The 22,949-nt window shown below is 46.9% G+C and overlaps 1 protein-coding gene across 1 annotated transcript in view; it reads left to right on the forward strand.

The window, feature by feature from the left end:
- Positions 1–1,028: 1,028 nt before the first annotated feature.
- LOC123762288 (telomerase-binding protein EST1A) overlaps positions 1,029–22,949 on the forward strand; it is a 141,439-nt gene continuing 119,518 nt past the window's right edge. The window contains exon 1 of the mRNA XM_045748715.2: positions 1,029–1,262. Within this exon, the coding sequence (XP_045604671.1) occupies positions 1,092–1,262 (171 nt within the window). The 5' untranslated portion in view covers positions 1,029–1,091. The remainder of the gene's footprint in view (positions 1,263–22,949) is intronic.

The following is a 22,949-nucleotide window of genomic DNA, read 5'->3' on the forward strand; positions in this document are numbered from 1 at the left end:
AAGCAGGAGATGGTGCAAGGAAAGGTAGAGAATGAGAGATGTGGTGTGGCCTTGCGGTCTTCCGGTCAAGAAGGAAGCCCGCCCCTTCTGATAACCACAAGATTTTGATAATGATCACAATGCTTCCGGCTGAAAAAACAACTTGTTTTTACCTCTATATATTCTTCGTCATAACCCCCTCCCCCAATACCCTCCCCCAATACCCTCCCCCAATACCCTCCACCAATACCCTCCCCCAATACCCTCCCCCAATCCAATAATGACTTCTGGTTGGAGCGATGCTTCGCAGGTCTTCCTCTCACGACCACTGGGGCTAGAATGATGCGTGTTGTCTGTTAGAGCAAGTCCTAGGATACGTGGGAGACGAGCCTACTCCCTTCTGATTACTTCAGGATTTCGCATATTATGGCCAATCGACCGCCGCTACACTTCGTACACCTCTGATTGGCTGAAGTATCGTCACCAATGCTGGGGGATGATGCCACTACTATTTCTAGAACATTCTATCAGCCGCCATTTTGTTTACTAGCAAATAAAATACTAAATTGTGAGTTTAAATGTTCTGAAACCACCATATTTTCTTTCGTGAGGTAGAATGGCAGTATGGCTCTAGGAAGCCGAAGTGGGGGGGTCAGCTGTAGAGCTTGATGAGGACTGTTCATCCACACTCTGCAAGTGAAGGTGTTGAAGGGTGATACTGCCGGAGCTCAACTATACACAGTGTTGTAAAGGTTGGCAATAGATGGCGTGTCAGAGACTGAAGAGAACATCTACTACTCCACACAGTAATGTGTCGGTGGTTGATAGTAGACATTATGTTAAAGGAAGAGAGTAGATAGTGATGTAGGTAATAGATAGTGTGTCCTGGGGCCAGGATGTTTGTGGGGGTTAGTGATGTGTGCCGATGTGTGATGTTGTGGGAAACTTGGTACCGGGTGTTCATGCTGGTATTGTATTGTGTTCCACATGCCCGTGTTGGCAGGCGAATATAGCGGGGGGCTTTATATCGTTTTTCTTTTGTTTCAGACGCGCGAGTGGGTAGCGGATACCGGTCTGCGGCCCAGGAGCTAGCGCTGGTGCTGGCCCAGGAGATGTTCGGGGGGCTGGTGCAGCTGGTGGTGGAGCTGCTGCCTCACCACGTCCACCACCTCCCTCACCACCACCAGGACCATCACCACCACCATGGTCACCAGCCCCCAGCCGCCGTAGACCCACACAGGCTCTTCTCACCCACTCTGGCCTACTTCATGCCCCCACTCAAGGTTAGTTACCCACGCTGGCCACCCACACTGGCCACCCACTCCCCCCACCCACTCGGGTCACCAACTCGCCCCATTATCATCCACCCATCATCACCCTTGACCTTCACACTGGTAAATGTTAATGAGGTGTTTCTTGAACGATATATGTAAACAGTGGTTACATATCATTCTGTGTGTACTCACCTAGTTGTGCTTGCGGGGGTTGAGCTTTGACTCTATGGTCACGCCTCTCAACTCCGTGGTAGTCTCCGTGGTGTAGTGGTAAGACACTCGCCTGGCGTTCCGCGAGCGCTATGTCATGGGTTCGTATCCTGGCCGGGGAGGATTTACTGGGCGCAATTCCTTAACTGTAGCCTCTGTTTAACGCAACAGTAAAATGTGTACTTGGATGAAAAAACGATTCTTCGCGGCGGGGATCGTATTCCAGGGACCTGCCCGAAACGCTACGCGTACTCGTGGCTGTACAAGAATGTAACTCTTGTATATATCTCAAAAAAAAAAAAATCAACAGGTGTACAGGTTCTTGAGCCTACTGGGCTCTGTCATACCTACATTTGAAACTGTGTATGGAGTCAGCCTCCACCACATCACTGCCTAATGCAGTCCATCTGTTAACTACTCTGACACTGAAAAAATTCTGTCTAATATCTCTGTGGCTCCTAACGCCTCTGGGCGCCTGACAGCTGGGTAGACAGCGCTTCGGATTCGTAGTCCTGAGGTTCCGGGTTCGATCCCCGGTGGAGGCAGAGACAAATGGGCAAAATGTTTCTTTCACCCTGATGCTCCTGTTACCTAACAGTAAATAGGTACCTGGGAGTTAGACAGCTGCTACGGGCTGCTTCCCAGAGGGTGTGTAACAAAAAAGAGGCCTGGTCGAGGACCGGGCCGCGGGGACGCTAAAGCCCCGAAATCATCTCAAGATAACCTCATTCGGGTACTCGGTTTCCACCTATGTTCCCCCTCATCGTGTTCCACCCGTGCATAATAGTTTATATTTGTCCATCCTGTCAACTCCCTTGAAAATTTTGTAGGTGGTTATCATGTTTCCCCTTGCTCTTCTGTCTTCTAGGGACGTGAGGTTTAGCTCCCTTAGCCTTTCCTCGTAGCGCAGACCTCTCAGTTCCGGGACTAGTCTGGTGGCATACCTCTGAATCTTCTCTAACTTTGGCTTGTGTTTAAGTAGGTATGAACTCCAGGCTGGAGCTGCATACTCCAGGATTGATCTGACACAAGTGCTCCTGCACTGATGCATGAGGTCGCTCCTGCACCTCTTGCGCGCGTGTGCGTGCGTGCGTGTGTGTGTGTGTGTGTGTGTGTGTGTGTGTGTGTGTGTGTGTGTGTGTGTGTGTGTGTGTATGTACTCACCTAATTGTGCTTGCGGGGGTTGAGCTTTGGCTCTTTGGTCCCGCGTGTGTGTGTGTGTGTGTGTGTGTGTGTGTGTGTGTGTGTGTGTGTGTGTGTGTGTGTGTGTGTGTGTGTGTGTGTGTGTGTGTGTGTGTACTCACCTAATTGTGCTTGCGGGGGTTGAGCTTTGGCTCTTTGGTCCCGCGTGTGTGTGTGTGTGTGTGTGTGTGTGTGTGTGTGTGTGTGTGTGTGTGTGTGTGTGTGTGTGTGTGTGTGTGTGTGTGTGTACTCACCTAATTGTGCTTGCGGGGGTTGAGCTTTGGCTCTTTGGTCCCGCGTGTGTGTGTGTGTGTGTGTGTGTGTGTGTGTGTGTGTGTGTGTGTGTGTGTGTGTGTGTGTGTGTGTGTGTGTGTGTGTGTGAGGAACGGGGAAATACTGCTGCTTCACACCAGATGACTTCATCACTCACACCGCAGGTGTGGTCGCCTCATTGTGAGGTCAGGAGAAGCTTGCTAGACAACCTACCAGAAGCAATGCGTTAAATGTCGTGCATTCTCTCTCATAATATTATTATGTCACTCTTGTGACGCCTCGTGGGCCAATATCACTGGCTCTCTGTGCCAATTCCAGTTTAGTATTCACGGGGACACTTTCGGTATCTTTGAGGTCGCGGACAAGTCATTTGCATACACATTTCCCTCGGGCATGAGGCGTACATGGATGGAAAAGCATACATTAGAAAAAGTTATATAACATCCATGTCTGGCATTTATTCACTTCCCGTATGTGTGTATGTGTTGTAAAGGTAATGTTAACCTCGCTACCCAGTACCCTGGCAACTGTTGCCAACCCGGGGTGGTCACTGCTCTCCTAATACACAAATTAGACTCAGAGTTGTCGTGTATGAGGACTCCTGCATCTCACCTCACTTCATTCTGCTATCTTGGCTGCATGCCATGTAAGTCCACTACGGGCTCACCATAGCCCGTACTACTTGCCCCGCTCCTGTACCAGGTAAGTTACGGGCTCACCATAGCCCGTGCTACTTGGAACTTGTTCCGAGTAGCTGAATCTTTAGCAACAACAACATATCTTGGCTGTGATCGAGGGGTCTCTCACACACACATCTTCGTCTTGATCTTCCGCGTGTGCGTGTACACACACACACAGGGACTTCTCGGCTGAGTGGACAGTGCTTGGGGGTCGTAGTTCTAATGGCTCGGGTTCGATTCCCTGTGGAGGCAGAAACAAATTGGCAGTTTCTTTCATTCTGATGAAATTCTTCCTTGATAAAATTTCACCCTGATTGAAATTCTGTTCACCTAGCAGAAAATAGGTACCTGGGAGTTAGACAGCTGCTACGGGCTGCTTCCTGGAGGTGGGTTGTGTGTGTGTGTGTTTACTATTTGTGTCTGCAGAATGGGGCTATTAGCTCTTGGACCCCGTCTTTCTAAACAATCTCTTTTTCCTCTATTATATCTATTACATATATTTCTCTCTAAAACACACACACACACACACACACACACACACACACACACACACACACACACACACACACACACACACACACACACTCGTAGGGGGCCTCGTAGCCTGGTGGATAGCGCGCAGGACTCGTAATTCTGTGGCGCGGGTTCGATTCCCGCACGAGGCAGAAACAAATGGGCAAAGTTTCTTTCACCCTAAGTGCCCCTGTTACCTAGCAGTAAATAGGTACCTGGGAGTTAGTCAGCTGTCACGGGCTGCTTCCTGGGGTGTGTGTGTGTGGTGTGGGAAAAAAAATAGTAGTAGTTAGTAAACAGTTGATTGACAGTTAAGAGGCGGGCCGAAAGAGCAAAGCTCAACCCCCGTAAAAACACAACTAGTACACAACTAGTAAACACACACACACACACACACACACACACACACGCACACACACACACACACACACACACACACACACACACACACACACACACACACACACACACACACACCAGGTCAACGACTGACCTTACCCAGGCTGCCCACCAAACAGTTGCTCAGCTCCCAGATACAAAAGCATCATGTGTGTGTTAGAAGAAGTGGCTTGCGCGAGAGTCGAACTTGGAACCAATCGCTGGTGAGCCGATTGTGGGTCCCACTGCGCTAGTAGTGGTAATAGTGGTAAAGATCTATGTTAAGTTAGTGTAAGTCATTAAGGAGAGGAGGCCTGGTTAGAGACCGGGCCGCAGGGACACTGATCCCTGGAACCAATAACAGTCAGCATATGGTTCTTTTTCACCCTAACAACAAACTAGAGAGTTAATTTTAAACGAGCTTGAAATTAAGGACTGAATTAAGAGAGACTCGGGTAGAAGAATATTAAATAATAATAATTGCCAGCGAGCACAATTGTCCTGACAACATAATGCAACACTGAATAGTCTCGGGGTGTATTGGACATTGTATTGCTTAATTGGTGGGACATGAGAGCTCAGTATCGCGGGGTGTAGCAGGGGTGAGTTGGTCGCTGGGGGGATCGTTTAACCCCGCGTGTGGACAGCATGGTGATGAGAGGGAGTACTTTAACGAGCTTCCTTTATAGGGTCATAGCTGGTGGTTGATGTGGCAGCTGGGGGCTCACGGGCACGCCAGCATCCTCAGTCTTACGTCACTCGTCAGCATCTTAAGAGATTGCCTCCTCTACCTTATGAATGTTCACAGTCTAGTCAAGTTTGGAGAAATCTCTGACAAGCTGTTTCTAAAACGTTCCCAGAAGTATAGTGCTCATGTTTAAGTAACTTGTGTATATATAAAAAGATGTAAATATACAAAATCTCCATCTGTCTTGCTGGGATTCGAATCCCGGTCTAGTGAGAAGAAATTGTGTATTCCTGCCATATACTCCAGCCTGTGTTGATACACATGTGTGTTTGGCACCATTTATACCCACTAATACACTGTACCAATACTGCACATATAGTAAAACACTTAGGGTATAGGGACCGTCTGGTGGTAGTATACTCTCTTGAGTTGAGATTGATTGATGAAGATTAAGCCACCCAAAAGGTGGCAGGGGCATGAATAGCCCGTAATTGAGTCGAGATGAGGTCACATAATGTATAGCCTGGCCCCGGGCCGGGCGTGGGGGAGTTGAGGAACTCCCAGAGAGTTCTGGCTTAATGATTTATTGTTCATTGGATTTAGTTCTGAGTTAACGGTTAACGGTGCATTGTGTAAGTGTGTCCTGAGCACAGAGAATACTGTGTAAACATCATTGGCTCGCCACGTTAACTTCCTGCCAGTAAGTGTTAGAAATATTGTTGGAACACAATCCAGCACGAGGTACCGGACCAGTGGGCTTGCTAACACTCACTCACTCACTCACTCACTCACTCACTCACTCACTCACTCACTCACTCACTCACTCACTGCACAAGTAATCACCAGGTAAGCCCAGCCCCAGGCCGGGCTGCTCGAGCAGAGAAATGCTTGAACTCGGCCACGGGCAAACCACAGGTATGAAACTGGAGAGAAAGTTCTGGCATTTACTATCGAACCGAAATGATTTAGCCGTATGGTAGGGGTCGGGATGACCAACGAAATTCCCGGAAGCATCACATAGATGTGTGTTAATAAGCTACAGACACACTGTTGACTAATGCCAGATAAATGCGAGAAAAATACCAGATGAACGTAAGATTGGAACAAGATCAATACAAGATTAAAGGTAAATCAGCGCAAATAAGACTTAATTCAACCCCGGGATAAGTGCTTGGTTAACTCCAGGTCTGTATATTAAAGAGGAACTTGTATGCACATTCTTTAAATATGGTTGTGGAAGTACTGTACCTGGAATCATAGTAGAGAATTGTCTCGATAATCAGCAGAATTCAGTGACTAATATTATCTCCCTTGAAGACTTCAATTTATTCAATTTAAGATGCAGATTAGCCAACAGTAACATTTTATCGCGAAATCATCCTGAATTTTTTTTTTTTTTAGAAATAAGCTCAGGTCAGATAACTACTTAGATTCTGTGACACATTTTTGCTCAACCGTCAGTTAACAGAGCCAACTAGCTACCAAAATACTCTTTCTTAACGATGAAGAAATAATCAAAGACAATAGAACCTTAGATTCTAATGTCCCTGATTCGCAGATCACAAACTCATGGAAATCCAAACGAATATCAATACTCATAATATGTCCAAAAGGATTAACAAGCGAGAAGAACTATTCAATAAATTCAGTTTTAACAATAAGAAGTGAAAAATAACAACACTTCCAAACATGCCATGGGAACCACCAAAACTGTCACACAAGGAATAAAACAATTGACTGCCGAAGCGTACAAAGTCTGCTTGAAACACACACAACAAACTAACCGCAAACGATATGATATTGCGGAAGATCCAAAAGAGGACATTACAAAAGAAGGGGAAATAATAGTGAAATGTTTAAGCAGGCACTACTATCCCAATAAAGAAAAAGTACTTTATCTTTGGAGATTGAAGAAATAAAACAGAAACTGAAGCGATCTTATCAGACTAAAGTATACAATTAGAACAGAAAGCTGCACGAGAGAGAAAAGAGAGAAATGTATTTTTTTGTCACAAAATCAAAATAAAAACTTCTCCAATTAAAGGTGCATAGACAAAGGACGTCAATGCAATTATCACAATTGTAAAAGAACAGGATAAGGCAATGCTTAGCAGTCTAAAAAACGACCCGGACAGTTTCCTTATAATCGATACTTAAGACTCTGACAATATAACTAATATTAACACGCGCACAGCACACTTTTGGAAGGAACAGTTACCGGCCCGTGCACCCAGTCCTCGCTCCCAATACCTGGAATTCCAAATTTATGAAGAAATGTAAAGTACGGATAAAAAAAAACTTAGATACTGGCGAGATACGAGAAGCACTTTAAAATAAGCATGTTGGGGGAGGGGGACTTCGTTCTCGACTCATAATCGGAAATTCGGGGTTAGAATGCCGACCGAGACAGAAAAGGTTGGGCGCGTTTCCCATCACCTAATGAGACCCCCCCCCCCCCTCTTCAATTTCACTGTAATTGTGTTTAACTGTGATTGTTTTTTTTTCACTTGTTTGTAATTGCTTACCCTGGTTACCGGTGTGTTTCCTGTGGTGATGGTTTTCTGTGGTGCTTCATATTTGTTGCCTGTTTTACATTTGTTTACATGTGTGTTGGTATGTTACACAATACAGAAAAAATGCCCCATGTTCAAGCAGTAAATAGGTACCCAGGAGTTAGTCATATATATTACACACACTCTGGCTGACTCTTTCCCCGACACAATGAATTAATATTATTATTATAAACTCTAGACCAGTCGCACTAAACATGACACAATTAAAAAAATTTAAAGATTAGGATTCAGATCTTCAGTTGTATGGAGAACAATAAACTTCACAATCCAGGTCAACATGAATTTAGAGCGTGAAGATCCTGCCTTTCGCACTTACTCAACCACTATGACAACATTACCGAAGCTTTTGATGAAAAACAGAATATAAATGTTACATATCTGGACTTTTGCGAAAGCATTTGAAAACTGTGATATGGAGTGATAACCTATAAAATGAGATCAACAGGAATAACAGGTAAAGTACGGTAATGTATATTAAATTTCCTGTCAAACAGAATGCAGAGAGTAACAGTCAGACAAAATCAAGTCGGAGCACAATGAAAAGCTCTGTACTTCAGGACACAGTCCTGGCATCACTGCATTTTCTCATTCTCCTGTGTCTGATACAGACAAAAATACAAATCACAGCTGCGTGTCCACCTTTGTGGACGATACAAAAGGCATGAAAATGACTTCTACAGAAGCCACTATAAGGCTACAAACAGATATCACTCAAGGTTTTCATTTGGGCAATGGAAAATAACATGATGTTTAACAGGGGTACAGGACGCAGATGTCCTCAAGGAAGCACAACAACATGTAAAGGATCTGGGAATAATGTCTGATGACGTAAGGTTTAGTGAACACATTAAAGCAAATATAGCATCAGCCAGGAAAAGGATAGGGTGGATGTCGATAAGCTTCGAATCCAGGAATTCGGACACAGTGCTCATGGTATTCAAAAATCACTGGTGCTGCCCCGCCTTGAGCACTGCTCGGTATTCACTTCCCCCATTCAAAGCAAGAAAGATATCTGAAATAGTGAATAAAGAGAACATGTATGGCATACATAGACACGATAAAGCACCAGAACCATTAGGACAATCACAAAACTCTCAAAATGTTCTCTTACAAAAATGAGACGAGACGGGTACTACATAATATGTACGTGGAAGATCAAGTCTTAGAATAAAATAAATTCAATAAAATAACAACATACTGGAGCAAACGATATGATAAGAAATGCAGAATAGACCCAATTAAGACTGAAGAGACTCCTGTAAACATAAGAAATATTACTGGTACAAAAGTAGACATGTTCAAGAGCAAAAAAGACAGACAATCTGTTGGGTGAAGTTATGACAAGTCCAGCTTTGCCCCAGGCCGGAGCTGGGCAGTAGAAAAACTCCCCGAACCAATTTGAGGAAGGTGTGGCCCTCGCACAGTGAACATTATTGTACCACTGTTGCTGGTGTCTGGTGATCCTGGTGATATGAGGACTGGTGAAGGCGCTGCCTGTCACAATAAGGTGCTGGGTAGTGGCGTCACGAGCTGCTCGACGGACCCTTCCCAACTGTTTGGTATTGTATAAGGCATCGGGGGTAACTGTGTTCGGGGTGGGTGACACAATGCTCCTCTCTATTCCTTGCATACAAATTTGTAATTGTCTGCCCTCCTTTCCGGTGAGAAGGCGTCACTTTGTCCCTTGCTTGGATGTGTTCCACCGTCTTTGTGCACTGTCTGGGTGTACTCACCTAATTGTGCTACCGGGGGTTGAGCTTCTGGAGCCAGATTCACGAAAGCACTTACGAACCTGTACATCTTTTCTCAATCTTTGGCGGCTTTGTTTCCAATTATTAAACAGTTAATGAGCTCCGAAGCACCAGGAGGCTGTTTATAACAATAACAACAGTCGAATGGGAAGTTTTCATGTTTGTAAACTGTTTAATAAATGTAACCTAAGCCGTCAAAGATTGAGGAAAGATGTACACGTTCGTAAGTGCTTTCGTGAATCTGGCCCCTGCTTTCTATTCCCGCCTCTCAGTTGTCAAGCAACTGATGCACAGCGTCTTGAGCCTGTTAGCGTCTATCAATTGAATAGAATAGTTTCTACATTTGAAACTGTGTATGGAGTCTGCCTCCAGCCCTTCACGGGCCAGTACTTGCCATTTGTTAACTGTGCTGACACTGAAAAAATATTTGGAATGTGTCTGTGGTTTATTTGGGTACTCGGTTTCCACCTGTGTCGCCTTGTGCGAGCACCACCCGTGTTAAATGATGTCTTTATTCATTAATTTCTCAGAGAATTTTGTATGTGGTAATCATGTCTTTCACCCTAACTTATCTGTCTTCCAGCAACGTGAGGTTCAATTCCCGTAGCCTTTCCTCGTGACTCATATCTCGTAGTTAAAGAAAAACAAAACCAGTCTGCTGGCATCTTCCGTTATCTTGAGATGATTTCGGGGCTTTAGTGTTCCCGCGGCCCGGTCCTAGACCAGGCCTCCACCCGCAGGAAGCAGCCCGTGACAGCTGACTAACTCCCAGGTACCTATTTTACTGCTAGGTAACAGGGGCATAGGGTGAAGGAAACTCTGCCCATTGTTTCTCGCCGACGCCCGGGATCGAACCCGGGACCACAGGATCACAAGTCTAGCGTGCTGTCCGCTCGGCCGACCAGTATACCTTTGAACATTTTCCAACTTGACTATGTATGGACATATGTTGTCCTGGAGTAAGCTGGAGCTGCATACTCCAGGGTTGGTCTGACCTATGCGTTATTCAAGGTTCTAAATGATTCCTTAAACATACTTCAAAAGGCAGTTCTGATGATCGCGATTCTTGCTTGCGCCGCTGATGATATCCCTTCGATGTGGGTTTCAGGAGCCGGGCTCGGTGTGATATCAACCCCCTAGATCCTTCTCTCTGGCCATTTCATGGAGGATTTCGTCTCCCATTTGTTACCTTGTGTCTTACTTCCTGTTGTCGACTTTCTTTGTCTACTGTCTTGGTGTTGTCCACGTTCTTTGTCTACTGTCTTGGTGTTGTCCACGTTCTTTGTCTACTGTCTTGGTGTTGTCCACGTTCTTTGTCTACTGTCTTGGTGTTGTCCACGTTCTTTGTCTACTGTCTTGGTGTTGTCCACGTTCTTTGTCTACTGTCTTGGTGTTGTCCACGTTCTTTGTCCACTGTGGACGCACTGTAGGTGTTGACACACTGTAGGTGTTGACACTCTGTAGGTGTTGCCACACTATGGTTGCCACAGTGTAGGTGTTGCCACACTATGGTTGCCACAGTGTAGGTGTTGCCACACTATGGTTGCCACAGTGTAGGTGTTGCCACACTATGGTTGCCACAGTGTAGGTGTTGCCACACTATGGTTGCCACAGTGTAGGTGTTGCCACACTATTATTCTTGACATACTGCATTGACACTGAAGTTTACGCTGTAGCGGTTGAGACGTTGTTGTTGTTGATGACACTATGTAATTGTTGACACTGTAGTTATTGGCAAGTACATTGGTGTACTTGTTAACGAGGGATTGTCAGTTTTCTGTCAAACAAGACACAGTAACAGTCAGTCAACAAAAATCGAGTGCAAGAAAAGCTGTGTACCTCAGGGCACTGTCATTGCTTAGCTGCTTCTCATTCTTGTATAAAGAAAACATCAAGTCGCAGCTTCGTGTCATCCTTTAGAGACGATACAAAAATCAGCATGAAAATTACCTCCGTAGAAGATATTGAAGGAAAGGAACTATCAGGGCTATCAGGGGGGGAAAGCGCCAAGCCATTACGACTATATAGCACTGGAAAGGGGTCAGGATAAGGACTTGGGATGGGATGGGGGGGAAGGAATGATGCGCAACCACTTGGACAGTTGGGGATTGAACGCCGACCTGCATGAAGCGAGACCGTCACTCTACCGTCCAGCCCAAGTGGTTGGGCAGAAGACATTGAAAAGCTACAAGACGACATCAGTAACGTCTTAGCTTGGGGCAAAGGAAAATGACATGTTTAACAGTGATCAATTCCTGGCACTTAGCTTGGGTAAAAATTATGAACTGAAATTTAAATTCCCTTTTCATGTACTGAAACATGTAAAGGATTTGGGAATAATTATAATTTTGTCATTTTGAATCATTTGTTTTTGTTGGGGGGTCGGCAGTGTTCCTCAGGATGCAGCCCTCCCACAACAGTTGCCTATCTCCCCGGTACCTATTTACTGCTAGGTAAACAGAGGCATTAGGGGAAAGTATGTACATTAGTACATTAGGACTGAGTATCCTAAGATTCAGGTTTACAGATCCTGTGTCCTGAGCACTCTCCTTTATGGCAGTGAGTCTTGGACACTCCGCGCCCGTCAGGAAAGACAGCTGAATGCCTACCACATGCGCTGCCTTAGACACATCTTGGACATCACCTGGCAGGACAAGGTGACAAACAACAACGTCTTGGGGAGAGCAAGAATCACCAGCATGTACACAATGCTGAAACAGAGACGAATGCGCTGGCTCGGGCACGTTGTGCGAATGGGCGACGGCAGGATCCCCAAGGATCTCCTGTACGGAGAGCTGAGGCAGGGAAAGCGTCCAACAGGCAAGCCCCAGCTACGGTACAAAGACGTATGCAAAAGGGACCTGAAAGCCATGGACGTCGATCTTGCTATATGGGAGACACTGGCTGCAGACCGTTCAGCCTGGAGGCAGTCTGTTCAAAGAGGTCTTTCCAAGTTCGAGGAGTCACTTGCCAAGGAATCGGAGGCAAAGAGACAGAGAAGGAAAGCCGGTAGCCGGGAAGACAGACCAGAATCGGACTTCGTTTGTGCTCGGTGTGGGATGGACTGCCACTCTCAGATTGGCCTCATCAGTCACACCAGACGCTGCACCAGGATTGACAACTAGGGCGCAACTCCATAGTCTCCCGAGACTGAAGGATGCCTACTACTAGGTGAAAGTAACCGTGTCTAGCCATCTATGTTCCTCCCGGGATTAGAACCTGGCAACAACCCCAACTGTACTACCGTGCGCGCGTTAAGATGCAACCCCCGTAAACCAGGGGTCAGGGGTCAGAGGTCAGCCGGTTCTCACGATTTGACAAGCGTCATGTTGCGCCATCTCTGGAGCGTCCCTCCCAACCTTTACCCGTGGAGGCAAGATGGCCAGTAATCCCCCGCCCACCCTCACTATTGACGCGCTCTTCGTGTCACTAAAGCATCTTAACGCTGTGGTCGATAGTGTGTAAACTGAGGTACAGTAAGTGCGGGGGACTGGTTGTGTAACTCCTGGTCATGTGGACCACTTGGTCCTTCCCCCTCCCCCCCCCCCCTCCCCCCTCCTCTCCCCCCCTCCCCCCTCCTCTCCCCCCCCACCCCTCTAACCCCCACCCCCCTCTTCCTTCCCCCATTTACCACCCTACTCTTCCTTCCACCTCTCTTCCCTGCTCTTCCCCCCTCCCCCCCTTATCTTGAGGTTACTTTGAGGTGCTTCCGGGGCTTAGCGTCCCCGCGGCCCGGTTGTCGACCAGGCCTCCTGGTTGCTGGACTGGTCAACCAGGCTGTTGGACGCGGCTGCTCTCAGCCTGACGTACGAATCACAGCCTGGTTGATCAGGTATCCTTTGGAGGTGCTTATCCCCATCCCTCTTCCTCCCCACCTTTCTTCCCCCACCCCTCTTCCCCTTTCCCCTACCCCCTCCCCCCCCCCCCCCTCTCTTCCTCCCCCATCCTTGAACCCCCAGACCCACCCTTCAGCACCCAGGCGAGGAGATTCCGAAGCCTCAGTACTAACATTCAGATCCACCTATATAAGACTATAGTTCAGCCACATCTAGAGTATCCCCAGTACCACTACACACCATCAAGAAAACTAACATGCAGAAACTGCAAGCAGTCCAAAATAAGGCGCTAAGGAGAGCAGCAAAACACCGTCCACCATATGATCAGACACTCCAGGAGCTCCATGAACTCCTGAACATAGAGCCACTAAACATCAGACTGCAGCACCAAGCCATCAGGGTGTGGGACACCATCGAACTGTTAGAGGACCCAATGTTTGAAAGATTGCTCAAAGATGAGACTCCCCGCTCCCACAGATGGTGGCCCAAGAGCCTCGATTTACTAGACGAAAACCCAGCCTCACTGTACATAATTCCCAGATGAAATATATATAAATATATGTATGTATGTTTATGTATGAATAAATTAATAAATAATAATAATAAGATAAATAGCCTTGAACAAAACATGTGTGGAAGCATCACACTATAATAATTATGCAATAAATAATGCAATAAATAATAATATAATAAATAGCCTTGAACAGAATAACATGAGTGGAAGCATCGGAGCGTGTATATATGAATGCTACACAGTATTCATCTTTAAACATCCATATATGGTGAAACACATGTGAAGAACCTCTCACACACTCACAGCTCCCTGACAAGAGGGAGCCAGCTTAGCTTAGCTTAGCTGCCAACACCCACACACTCACAGCTCCCTGACAAGAGGGAGCCAGCTTAGCTTAGCTGCCAACACCCACACACTCACAGCTCCCTGACAAGAGGGAGCCAGCTTAGCTTAGCTGCCAACACCCACACACTCACAGCTCCCTGACAAGAGGGAGCCAGCTTAGCTTTAGCTGCCAACACCCACACACTCACAGCTCCCTGACAAGAGGGAGCCAGCTTAGCTTTAGCTGCCAACACCCACACACTCACAGCTCCCTGACAAGAGGGAGCCAGCTTAGCTTTAGCTGCCAACACCCACACACTCACAGCTCCCTGACAAGAGGGAGCAGGCTTAGCTTAGCTGCCAACACCCACACATCGTGTCAGCAAGGCGGACAGCCCGCCTGCTTTCATACCTCTCACTGTATTTCCCACTTCTATACTTCCCTTCACCTATGCTCTCCCTCCTTTAAAAAAAAAAAAAAAAAAAAAAAAAAAAAAAAAAAAAACCACGCCCAGGCCCACCCTCGTGCGCCCTGAGCAGCGGTTTCTCCACCACCAGTATACACCCAAGGTGATAGTTAAGGAGAGCCAGTGATATACATGGTTGTCATTGGTGTTGGGAGGCAGCGTGAACCAGCAACAGTGTGCGGGGAAGCCGCCTGCAGGGCATCACTAACCACTAACGGACCCCCGTAAGTGCCCACTTTACCACCTCAACCCTCTAAATGGGGGCCAATTATTTGGGGAGTTTGTTATTGTTTTGTTTGGGGGGTGTGACTTGTGATTTATCACTGGGGGTTATTTGGGTGTTGATGCCTGGGGTGATTTGTTTCTTTCTGTGTTTGGGTTTATTTCTCAATATTTGTTTGTGGTTGTTTATAGTTGACAGTATTTTGAAGGGTTATTTTCATATTGTTTTTTAATACTGTTTGTCTAGAATTGTTTTCATTGTTGATTGGGTTTATTTGTCTATAACGTTTGGGGCTACTTGTGTTTAATATATATATATTTTATATTGTGCTTTGGGTTTATTTTTTCCTTGGGTTCATTTTCAGGGAGAAATTTTTGTGTTTAATTTTGAGTTATTGCAATTTTTAATCCATTATTCAGACCTAAACTTTCATTATCTTCAGCAGTGTTTTGAAGTTACGGTATCCTAGTATTTTGGTCGCTAATATATATATATATATATATATATATATATATATATATATATATATATATATATATATATATATATATATATATATATATATATAATTCACCGCTTGACCAACAGTGACCGTACAAAAGTACCACAATTGTAGGGACCCATAGCCTCGAAAAAGAAAATATATATATATATATATATATATATATATATATATATATATATATATATATATATATGTTTTTTCTAAATTGGTTGAAGTTGGCACTGTGACCTCTGGGTGTAGGAAGCGTCGTAGTAAATATGTGCCGAGGAGCAGTTAGTTACCCCGAGCAGGCACTGTGGTGAGGGCTGGTGTTCCGGGGACCACGACCAGTCGTGTGGGAGTTACGAATTGATATGGAGACGTGTCGTAATTCGTGGAGGAAGGTGTAGGTCGCACGCTGCATGTGAGAGTAGTGTAAGGGGGGAGGGTTGTGGGAGGGGTTGTGGTGGGCTGGTGAGGGTTGTGGTAGAGGTTGTGGTGGGCTGGTCAGGGTTGTGGTAGAGGTTGTGGTGGGCTGGTCAGGGTTGTGGTAGAGGTTGTGGTGGGCTGGTCAGGGTTGTGGTAGAGGTTGTGGTGGGCTGGTCAGGGTTGTGGTAGAGGTTGTGGTGGGCTGGTCAGGGTTGTGGTAGAGGTTGTGGTGGGCTGGTCAGGGTTGTGGTAGAGGTTGTGGTGGGCTGGTCAGGGTTGTGGTAGAGGTTGTGGTGGGCTGGTCAGGGTTGTGGTAGAGGTTGTGGTGGGCTGGTCAGGGTTGTGGTAGAGGTTGTGGTGGGCTGGTCAGGGTTGTGGTGGGCTGGTCAGGGTTGTGGTAGAGGTTGTGGTGGGCTGGTCAGGGTTGTGGTAGAGGTTGTGGTGGGCTGGTCACATCAGAGTGTAGTGGGGGGGGGGATTATGGTAGCCTGGTCAAGTTGTAGGGGGTTGTGTAGTTGGGGTGATCACGTGACGTTCAAGGTCGAGAGTGAGAGGTTGTGGTGGAGTAATAAGGTCAGATCAGGTCAGGGAAGGGAAGGAAAGAAGGAAGGAACTTTCAGGGGAAAAGCGCCAAGCCATTACGACTATACAGCAAGTGGAAGGGGTCAGGATAAGGATTTGGGATGGGACGAGGGGAAAGGAATGGTCCCCAACCACTTGGGAACGGTTATGGGATTGAACGCCGACCTGCATGACGCTCTACCGTCCAGCCCAAGTGAGGGTGAGGGAGCCATCACTAGGTATACTGGTATAAGCCTTTAGCCTCGCCTCTCAACCGTCCCACTGTTGTACAAGTTCACGAACCCTTTTGGTTCTGTAATACATTATTGACAATTGAAGCTGTGTTGCGTCTCTTGTCACTGCACCGCTTCACTACGGTGGTATGACATTCACTACTACAATATTCATCATCCAGGAATAATGCAAGTATAATCCAAGTGTAACCCAGGTGTAATACAGGTATAATTCGTGTGTAATCCAGTTGCCTTTCCCCGTGAGTCTCCCTGCGCTGTATATCTTTTCTTACTATTTTCACAGTATTGAATTTTTGTTAGGTTGTGTGTGGTGGAGGAGTGTTCTCGCGGTGTGGCCTAGCACCCCAGCTCCAGACACACTATATATATGACCTGTTCGTTAAAGTATCAAGGGTCTTCTGGCTGTGTAAATGTATACAATCTTGTCAGTCTGGCAGAGTAGGGTCTACGACCTGAGACAACTGCTTCGCAGTTTGTATGCTCTCTATCATCACGTCAGAATTATGGCGCTTTAGGTACGCTATTTTTCTGTTTCTAAGAGACGTTCCGGATCAGCCGGGTTGTGGTGGGTATGTGGGCCGCTCCAAGCAACAGCCTGGTGGACCAAACGCTCACAAGTAGAGCTGGCCTCGGGCCGGGCTTGGGGAGTAGAAGAACTCCCAGAACCAAGCAGGTATCAAGCAGGCTAAAACAGAGTAGTAATAAGATTTTCTTGTACTAGAGAGTATATCAGCCTGGATAGGTTAGGTTAGAGGAGCGCGGTGAGTGCACTGCCCCTTCCCGCCCTCGTGGCCCTTCATCACCAGTGATGCAAGGACGGTATTCCCATCACCCACCCACTTGTGTGGGTGAGTGATGGGTACCACCCGTCGGCTGCTCACCCGCCCACTGGGCCACCATCTCGGGTACCGGGGTACAGGGATCTGGGGGTTACAAGAGGGTATTCCTATCTTATTTTCAACTCTTAAAGATTTGTATCATGTTGTATGTTGTTGTTTTTAGATTCAACTCCTCGGGAACCAAAGTTGCAAGTAGCACGGGCTATGGTGAGCCCGTAGTGGCCTTACCTGGCACAGGAGCGGTGCTGTAATTGTAATAACCCTGAACCTTTCAATTGTAATCCTTCTCTGTACTCTGTGATCGTCTCTCTCTTCGCTCAATACCCCAGCTTAACTCTGTTACAGTCCAGTATGACCCCTCACTGGACAGCCACGAATATAAAAATTATAAAATAAAAAAACATTAAACACTGCCACCACCTTCCAAACATAAATGAATGTGTCTAAAATTATTGAGACCCTAGGAAGGAAGGGACTCATTAATCAAGGAACTCAAAGGGGCACGTAAATGAATCTTTTTATTAAAGATTCATTTACGTGCCCCTTTACGTACGTGCTTTACGTAAAGATTTCATTTGCGTTTATTAAAGATTTATTTATTATGGATTAAACCTGTAGTCTTAGGGAACTGAACGGGAGATTCTAGAGCGACTTAACTATTCATAAGATGGAGAACACGGGGGAATTTCTACATGACTGTAGATAATTATCGCTGAAGGGTATATCTCAAAAGCTAGCTAGTCGAGCGCACTCAAGCAAATCTCCGAATCGCTGACTAAAGATCGAACAAGTTTATCACTTCTTTCTTACTAGGAGTCTATTGGCATTATTTTTAGACTTTGGTAAGACTTAATTGCTGTTGAATGTGTGTGTGTTTCATGCTCAGAATTTCTGACGAGGGTCGTGCTAATGAAGCTGTTAAGATAGGTTTATTGTCTTGTTGAGGGGGGCTGAGTTGTGGCTCTGTTCCATGGGTTATATTCTGTGGGCTGAGGGAGGCTGACTTATGGTTCTGTTCCATGGGTTATGTTCTGTGGGCTGAGGGAGGCTGACTTTGGTTCTGTTCCATGGGTTATGTTCTGTGGGCTGAGGGCTGACTTGTGGCTCTGTTCCATGGGTTATGTTCTGTGGGCTGAGGGCTGACTTGTGGCTCTGTTCCATGGGTTATGTTCTGTGGGCTGAGGGAGGCTGGCTTGTATCTCTGTTCCATGGGTTATGTTCTGTGGGCTGAGGGAGGCTGGCTTGTATCTCTGTTCCATGGGTTATGTTCTGTGGGCTGAGGGAGGCTGGCTTGTATCTCTGTTCCATGGGTTATGTTCTGTGGGCTGAGGGAGGCTGGCTTGTATCTCTGTTCCATGGGTTATGTTCTGTGGGCTGAGGGAGGCTGGCTTGTATCTCTGTTCCATGGGTTATGTTCTGTGGGCTGAGGGAGGCTGGCTTGTATCTCTGTTCCATGGGTTATGTTCTGTGGGCTGAGGGAGGCTGGCTTGTATCTCTGTTCCATGGGTTATGTTCTGTGGGCTGAGGAAGGCTGGCTTGTAGCTCTGTTCCATACAATGAGTGGACATCACTAAACAGGAACAGATCATTTTAGGATGCTGCAATATGTTAGAGGCGTAGCGTATTGCAACTTGTGCAATAAGATAGTGACGTAACTTACTGCAACTTGTTCAGAATGCAGATAGTTCCTCTGGTTGGATCAGAGTTTTGCACACATGGCTTATTTCCCAGTAAGTGGCTTCGTGAGGATCAATTGTGTGGTACACTGTTGCACCACTTTACTGAGGGCAGCAGTGTGCTACTGCCACACCTGCTTGCTGGGGGCAGCAGGGCTACACTGCCACACCTGCTTGCTGGGGGCAGCAGGGCTACACTGCCACACCTGCTTGCTGGGGGCAGCAGGGATACACTGCCACACCTGCTTGCTGGGGGCAGCAGGGCTACACTGCCACACCTGCTTGCTGGGGGCAGCAGGGCTACACTGCCACACCTGCTTGCTGGGGGCAGCAGGGCTACACTGCAGCAAGAACATAAACAATATGCAAAATAAGAAAATCCAATTAGAAGCGTGTAGCGGAAAGAATAATTCGTGATATTGGACTCCAGATTTCCACTACACTTATGGGAAGAGTGTAAAGCTATAACAAACACACACACACACACACACACACACACACACACACACACACACACACACACACACACACACACACACACACACACACACACACACACTCCCCCTCTCTCCCTCACCCGCTCTCTCCCTCACCCGCTCTCTCCCTCACCCACTCTCTCCCTCACCCACTCTCTCCCTCTCGTCTCTCTCCCTCCCGCCTCTCTCTCCATCTCCTCCCCCCCCCCTCCCCTTCTACTTTCTTCTCACTTCAGTGGAAGGGTCGGATCCCCCCCCCACCCACCCATTTATCTCTCCCTTTATCACTCCCTTTCTCTCTCTCTCTTTCTCTCTTCCTCTCTCTCTCTCCCTCCCCCATCCCAACAGGGTCAAGCATGGCAGCCAGAGGTCCCAGGGGAACAGGAAAGAGCCAAGGTGACGAGATGAAGGAAATGTTCGCCCAGTTTCTGGAGGACATCAAGAGTGAGATGCAAGAAATGATGCAGGAAATGAAGAACGAAATAAGCAACCTGAAAAGAGAGCTGACAGCAGCAAAGGAGGAGATTAGAGCCCTCAAAGAAAATGGTATCGAGGCTGAGAATCAGAAAACCACCCAGGGAGAAGGTGGTAATAGTTTTCTGGATGAGAATGCCACAATAAAAGCAACATTTGCGGAAATACTAAAAAAAAATAACTCTGAAGTAATGACTGCAGTGATGGAGGTGGCCATGAAAGCAGCCACCTCGCAGGAGGCGGCACGCTCCACTAGCCAACTGCTGGAAAGGAACAGATCAGTGGTTGCTGTGGGTATTAAGGAACAGGAAGGATCTAATAGGACAGAGTGGAGTGACAAGGACAAAGCAGCAGTGAATGAAGTACTAAAGGCACTAGACATGGAAGGGGCTGAGCATAGCATTGAGAAGGTTTTCAGGCTAGGCCGGTACAACAAAGACCGAGACCGATTGATAAAGATAGTGTTTGCAAACGAGAACACAAAGGAGAAGATCCTATCAAGGAAGAGCTCCCTGAAAAACGTGGGAAAATTAAAAAATGTATTCCTCCAAAGAGACATGACAAGGGAGGAGAGAGCCGTGGCGGCAGAAGCAAGGAAGAGGCGCAGGGCGAGAGGGGAAAACCAGGAAGTCACAGCTCCCAACCCAACACCCCCAGAGGCGAGGGGGGAACCCACAACCAGCTACCCAGTAACGCCAGAAGGGAGGACAACCCCGCCTCCCTCCTCTGCATAGAAAACCCCCCTACCCCAAACCCTCCCTGCCCCCACTCAAATGTTCAGCAAAATCTCCCTCCCCCCACACCCAATCCCCACCCTTCTACCCCTCCCCTCCTCCCGAGTCCTCCCTCCCCCCCTTTCCTTCCCGTCCTCCCTCCCCTTTCACCCCATACCCTCCCTGTCCCTCCCCCTTCACTGGATCCCCCGCACCTCATCCCAATATCCTCTGAGACCCTGTTATCCACCTCACAGGTCCTCACACCCATGGAACAGCCTCCCCCACCAGCAGAACACTCACCAAGGAGGCGATTTGAGAAGGGACAGAAGAAAGTGAGCCTCAAAGCGATGTACACAAACATAGATGGAATTACAAATAAAGCAAATGAGCTTGGAGAACTGGTACTAGAGGAAAACCCAGACATAATAGCCCTCACAGAAACAAAGATCACGAAAACGATAACAAATGCAGTGTTCCCACAGGACTATTATGTTATGAGGAAAGAGAGGGAAGGAAGAGGTGGGGGTGGTGTAGCTCTGCTGGTAAGACAAGGCTGGGATTTTGAGGAGATGGATATTCAGGGCTGTGAAGGTTTTAGTGACTACATAGCAGGTACTGTAACAAATGGAGGGAAAAAAATTATAGTCGCAGTCATATATAATCCACCACCAAATGACAGAAGACCTAGACAGGAATATGATAGAAACAACATGGCCACCATTAACATAATAGAAAGAGCAGCTTCTGTTGCTAGCAGGAATGGATCTGGACTACTAATTATGGGAGACTTCAACCATGGGAAGATAGATTGGAAGAACAGAGACCCGCATGGAGGACCAGAAACATGGAGAGCTAAGCTGCTGGACGTGGCAACAAGAAACTTTCTAAGCCAGCACACCAAAGAACCAACAAGAATGAGAGGAGAAGATGAACCAGCAATGCTTGATTTGATATTTACCCTAAATGAATGGGATATAAGGGAAGTTAAGATGGAAGCGCCCTTGGGAATGAGTGATCACAGTGTATTGAACTTTGAGTACCTGGTAGAGCTAGGACTTATCTCCCCCCAAAAAGAACTAGGAATCAAAAGGCTGGCATACCGAAAGGGGAATTATGAACAGATGAGAAGTTTCCTAAGTGAAATACCTTGGGACACAGACCTCAGAGACAAGTCTGTACAGGGTATGATGGACTATGTTACCCAAAAGTGTCAGGAGGCAGTAAACAGGTTCATCCCGGCCCAAAGGGAAAAATCCGAGAAGCAACAGAAGAATCCATGGTATAATAGGGCATGTATGGAAGCGAAGAAACTGAACAAAAAGGCGTGGAGGAACTTCCGGAATAACAGAACACCAGAAAGCAGAGAGAGATACCAGAGAACCAGGAATGAGTACGTCAGGGTGAGAAGAGAAGCAGAGAAAAATTTTGAAAATGATATAGCAAACAAAGCCAAGACCGAACCAAAGCTACTCCACAGTCACATCAGAAGGAAAACAACAGTGAAAGAACAGGTATTGAAACTTAGAACAGGCGAGGACAGGTATACAGAGAATGACAGAGAGGTGTGTGAGGAACTCAACAAGAGGTTCCAGGAGGTCTTCACAATAGAACAGGGTGAGGTCACTGTGCTAGGAGAAAGGGAGGTAAACCAGGCGGCCTTGGAGGAGTTCGAAATTACGAGAGAGGAGGTCAAGAGACACCTGCTGGATCTGGATGTTAGAAAGGCTGTTGGTCCAGATGGGATCTCACCATGGGTACTGAAAGCGTGTGCAGAGGCACTTTGCCTGCCACTCTCCATAGTGTATAGTAAGTCACTAGAGACGGGAGACCTACCAGAAATATGGAAGACGGCGAATGTGGTCCCAATATACAAAAAGGGCGACAGACAAGAGGCACTGAACTACAGGCCAGTGTCCTTGACTTGTATACCATGCAAGGTGATGGAGAAGATCGTGAGAAAAAACCTGGTAACACATCTGGAGAGAAGGGACTTCGTGACAAATCGCCAACATGGATTCAGGGAGGGTAAATCTTGCCTTACAGGCTTGATAGAATTCTACGATCAGGTGACACAGATTAAGCAAGAAAGAGAGGGCTAGGCGGACTGCATTTTCTTGGATTGTCGGAAAGCCTTTGACACAGTACCGCATAAGAGGCTGGTACATAAGCTGGAGA

This window comes from Procambarus clarkii, chromosome 2 (assembly GCF_040958095.1).
Source record: "Procambarus clarkii isolate CNS0578487 chromosome 2, FALCON_Pclarkii_2.0, whole genome shotgun sequence".
Classification (NCBI taxonomy): domain Eukaryota; kingdom Metazoa; phylum Arthropoda; class Malacostraca; order Decapoda; family Cambaridae; genus Procambarus; species Procambarus clarkii.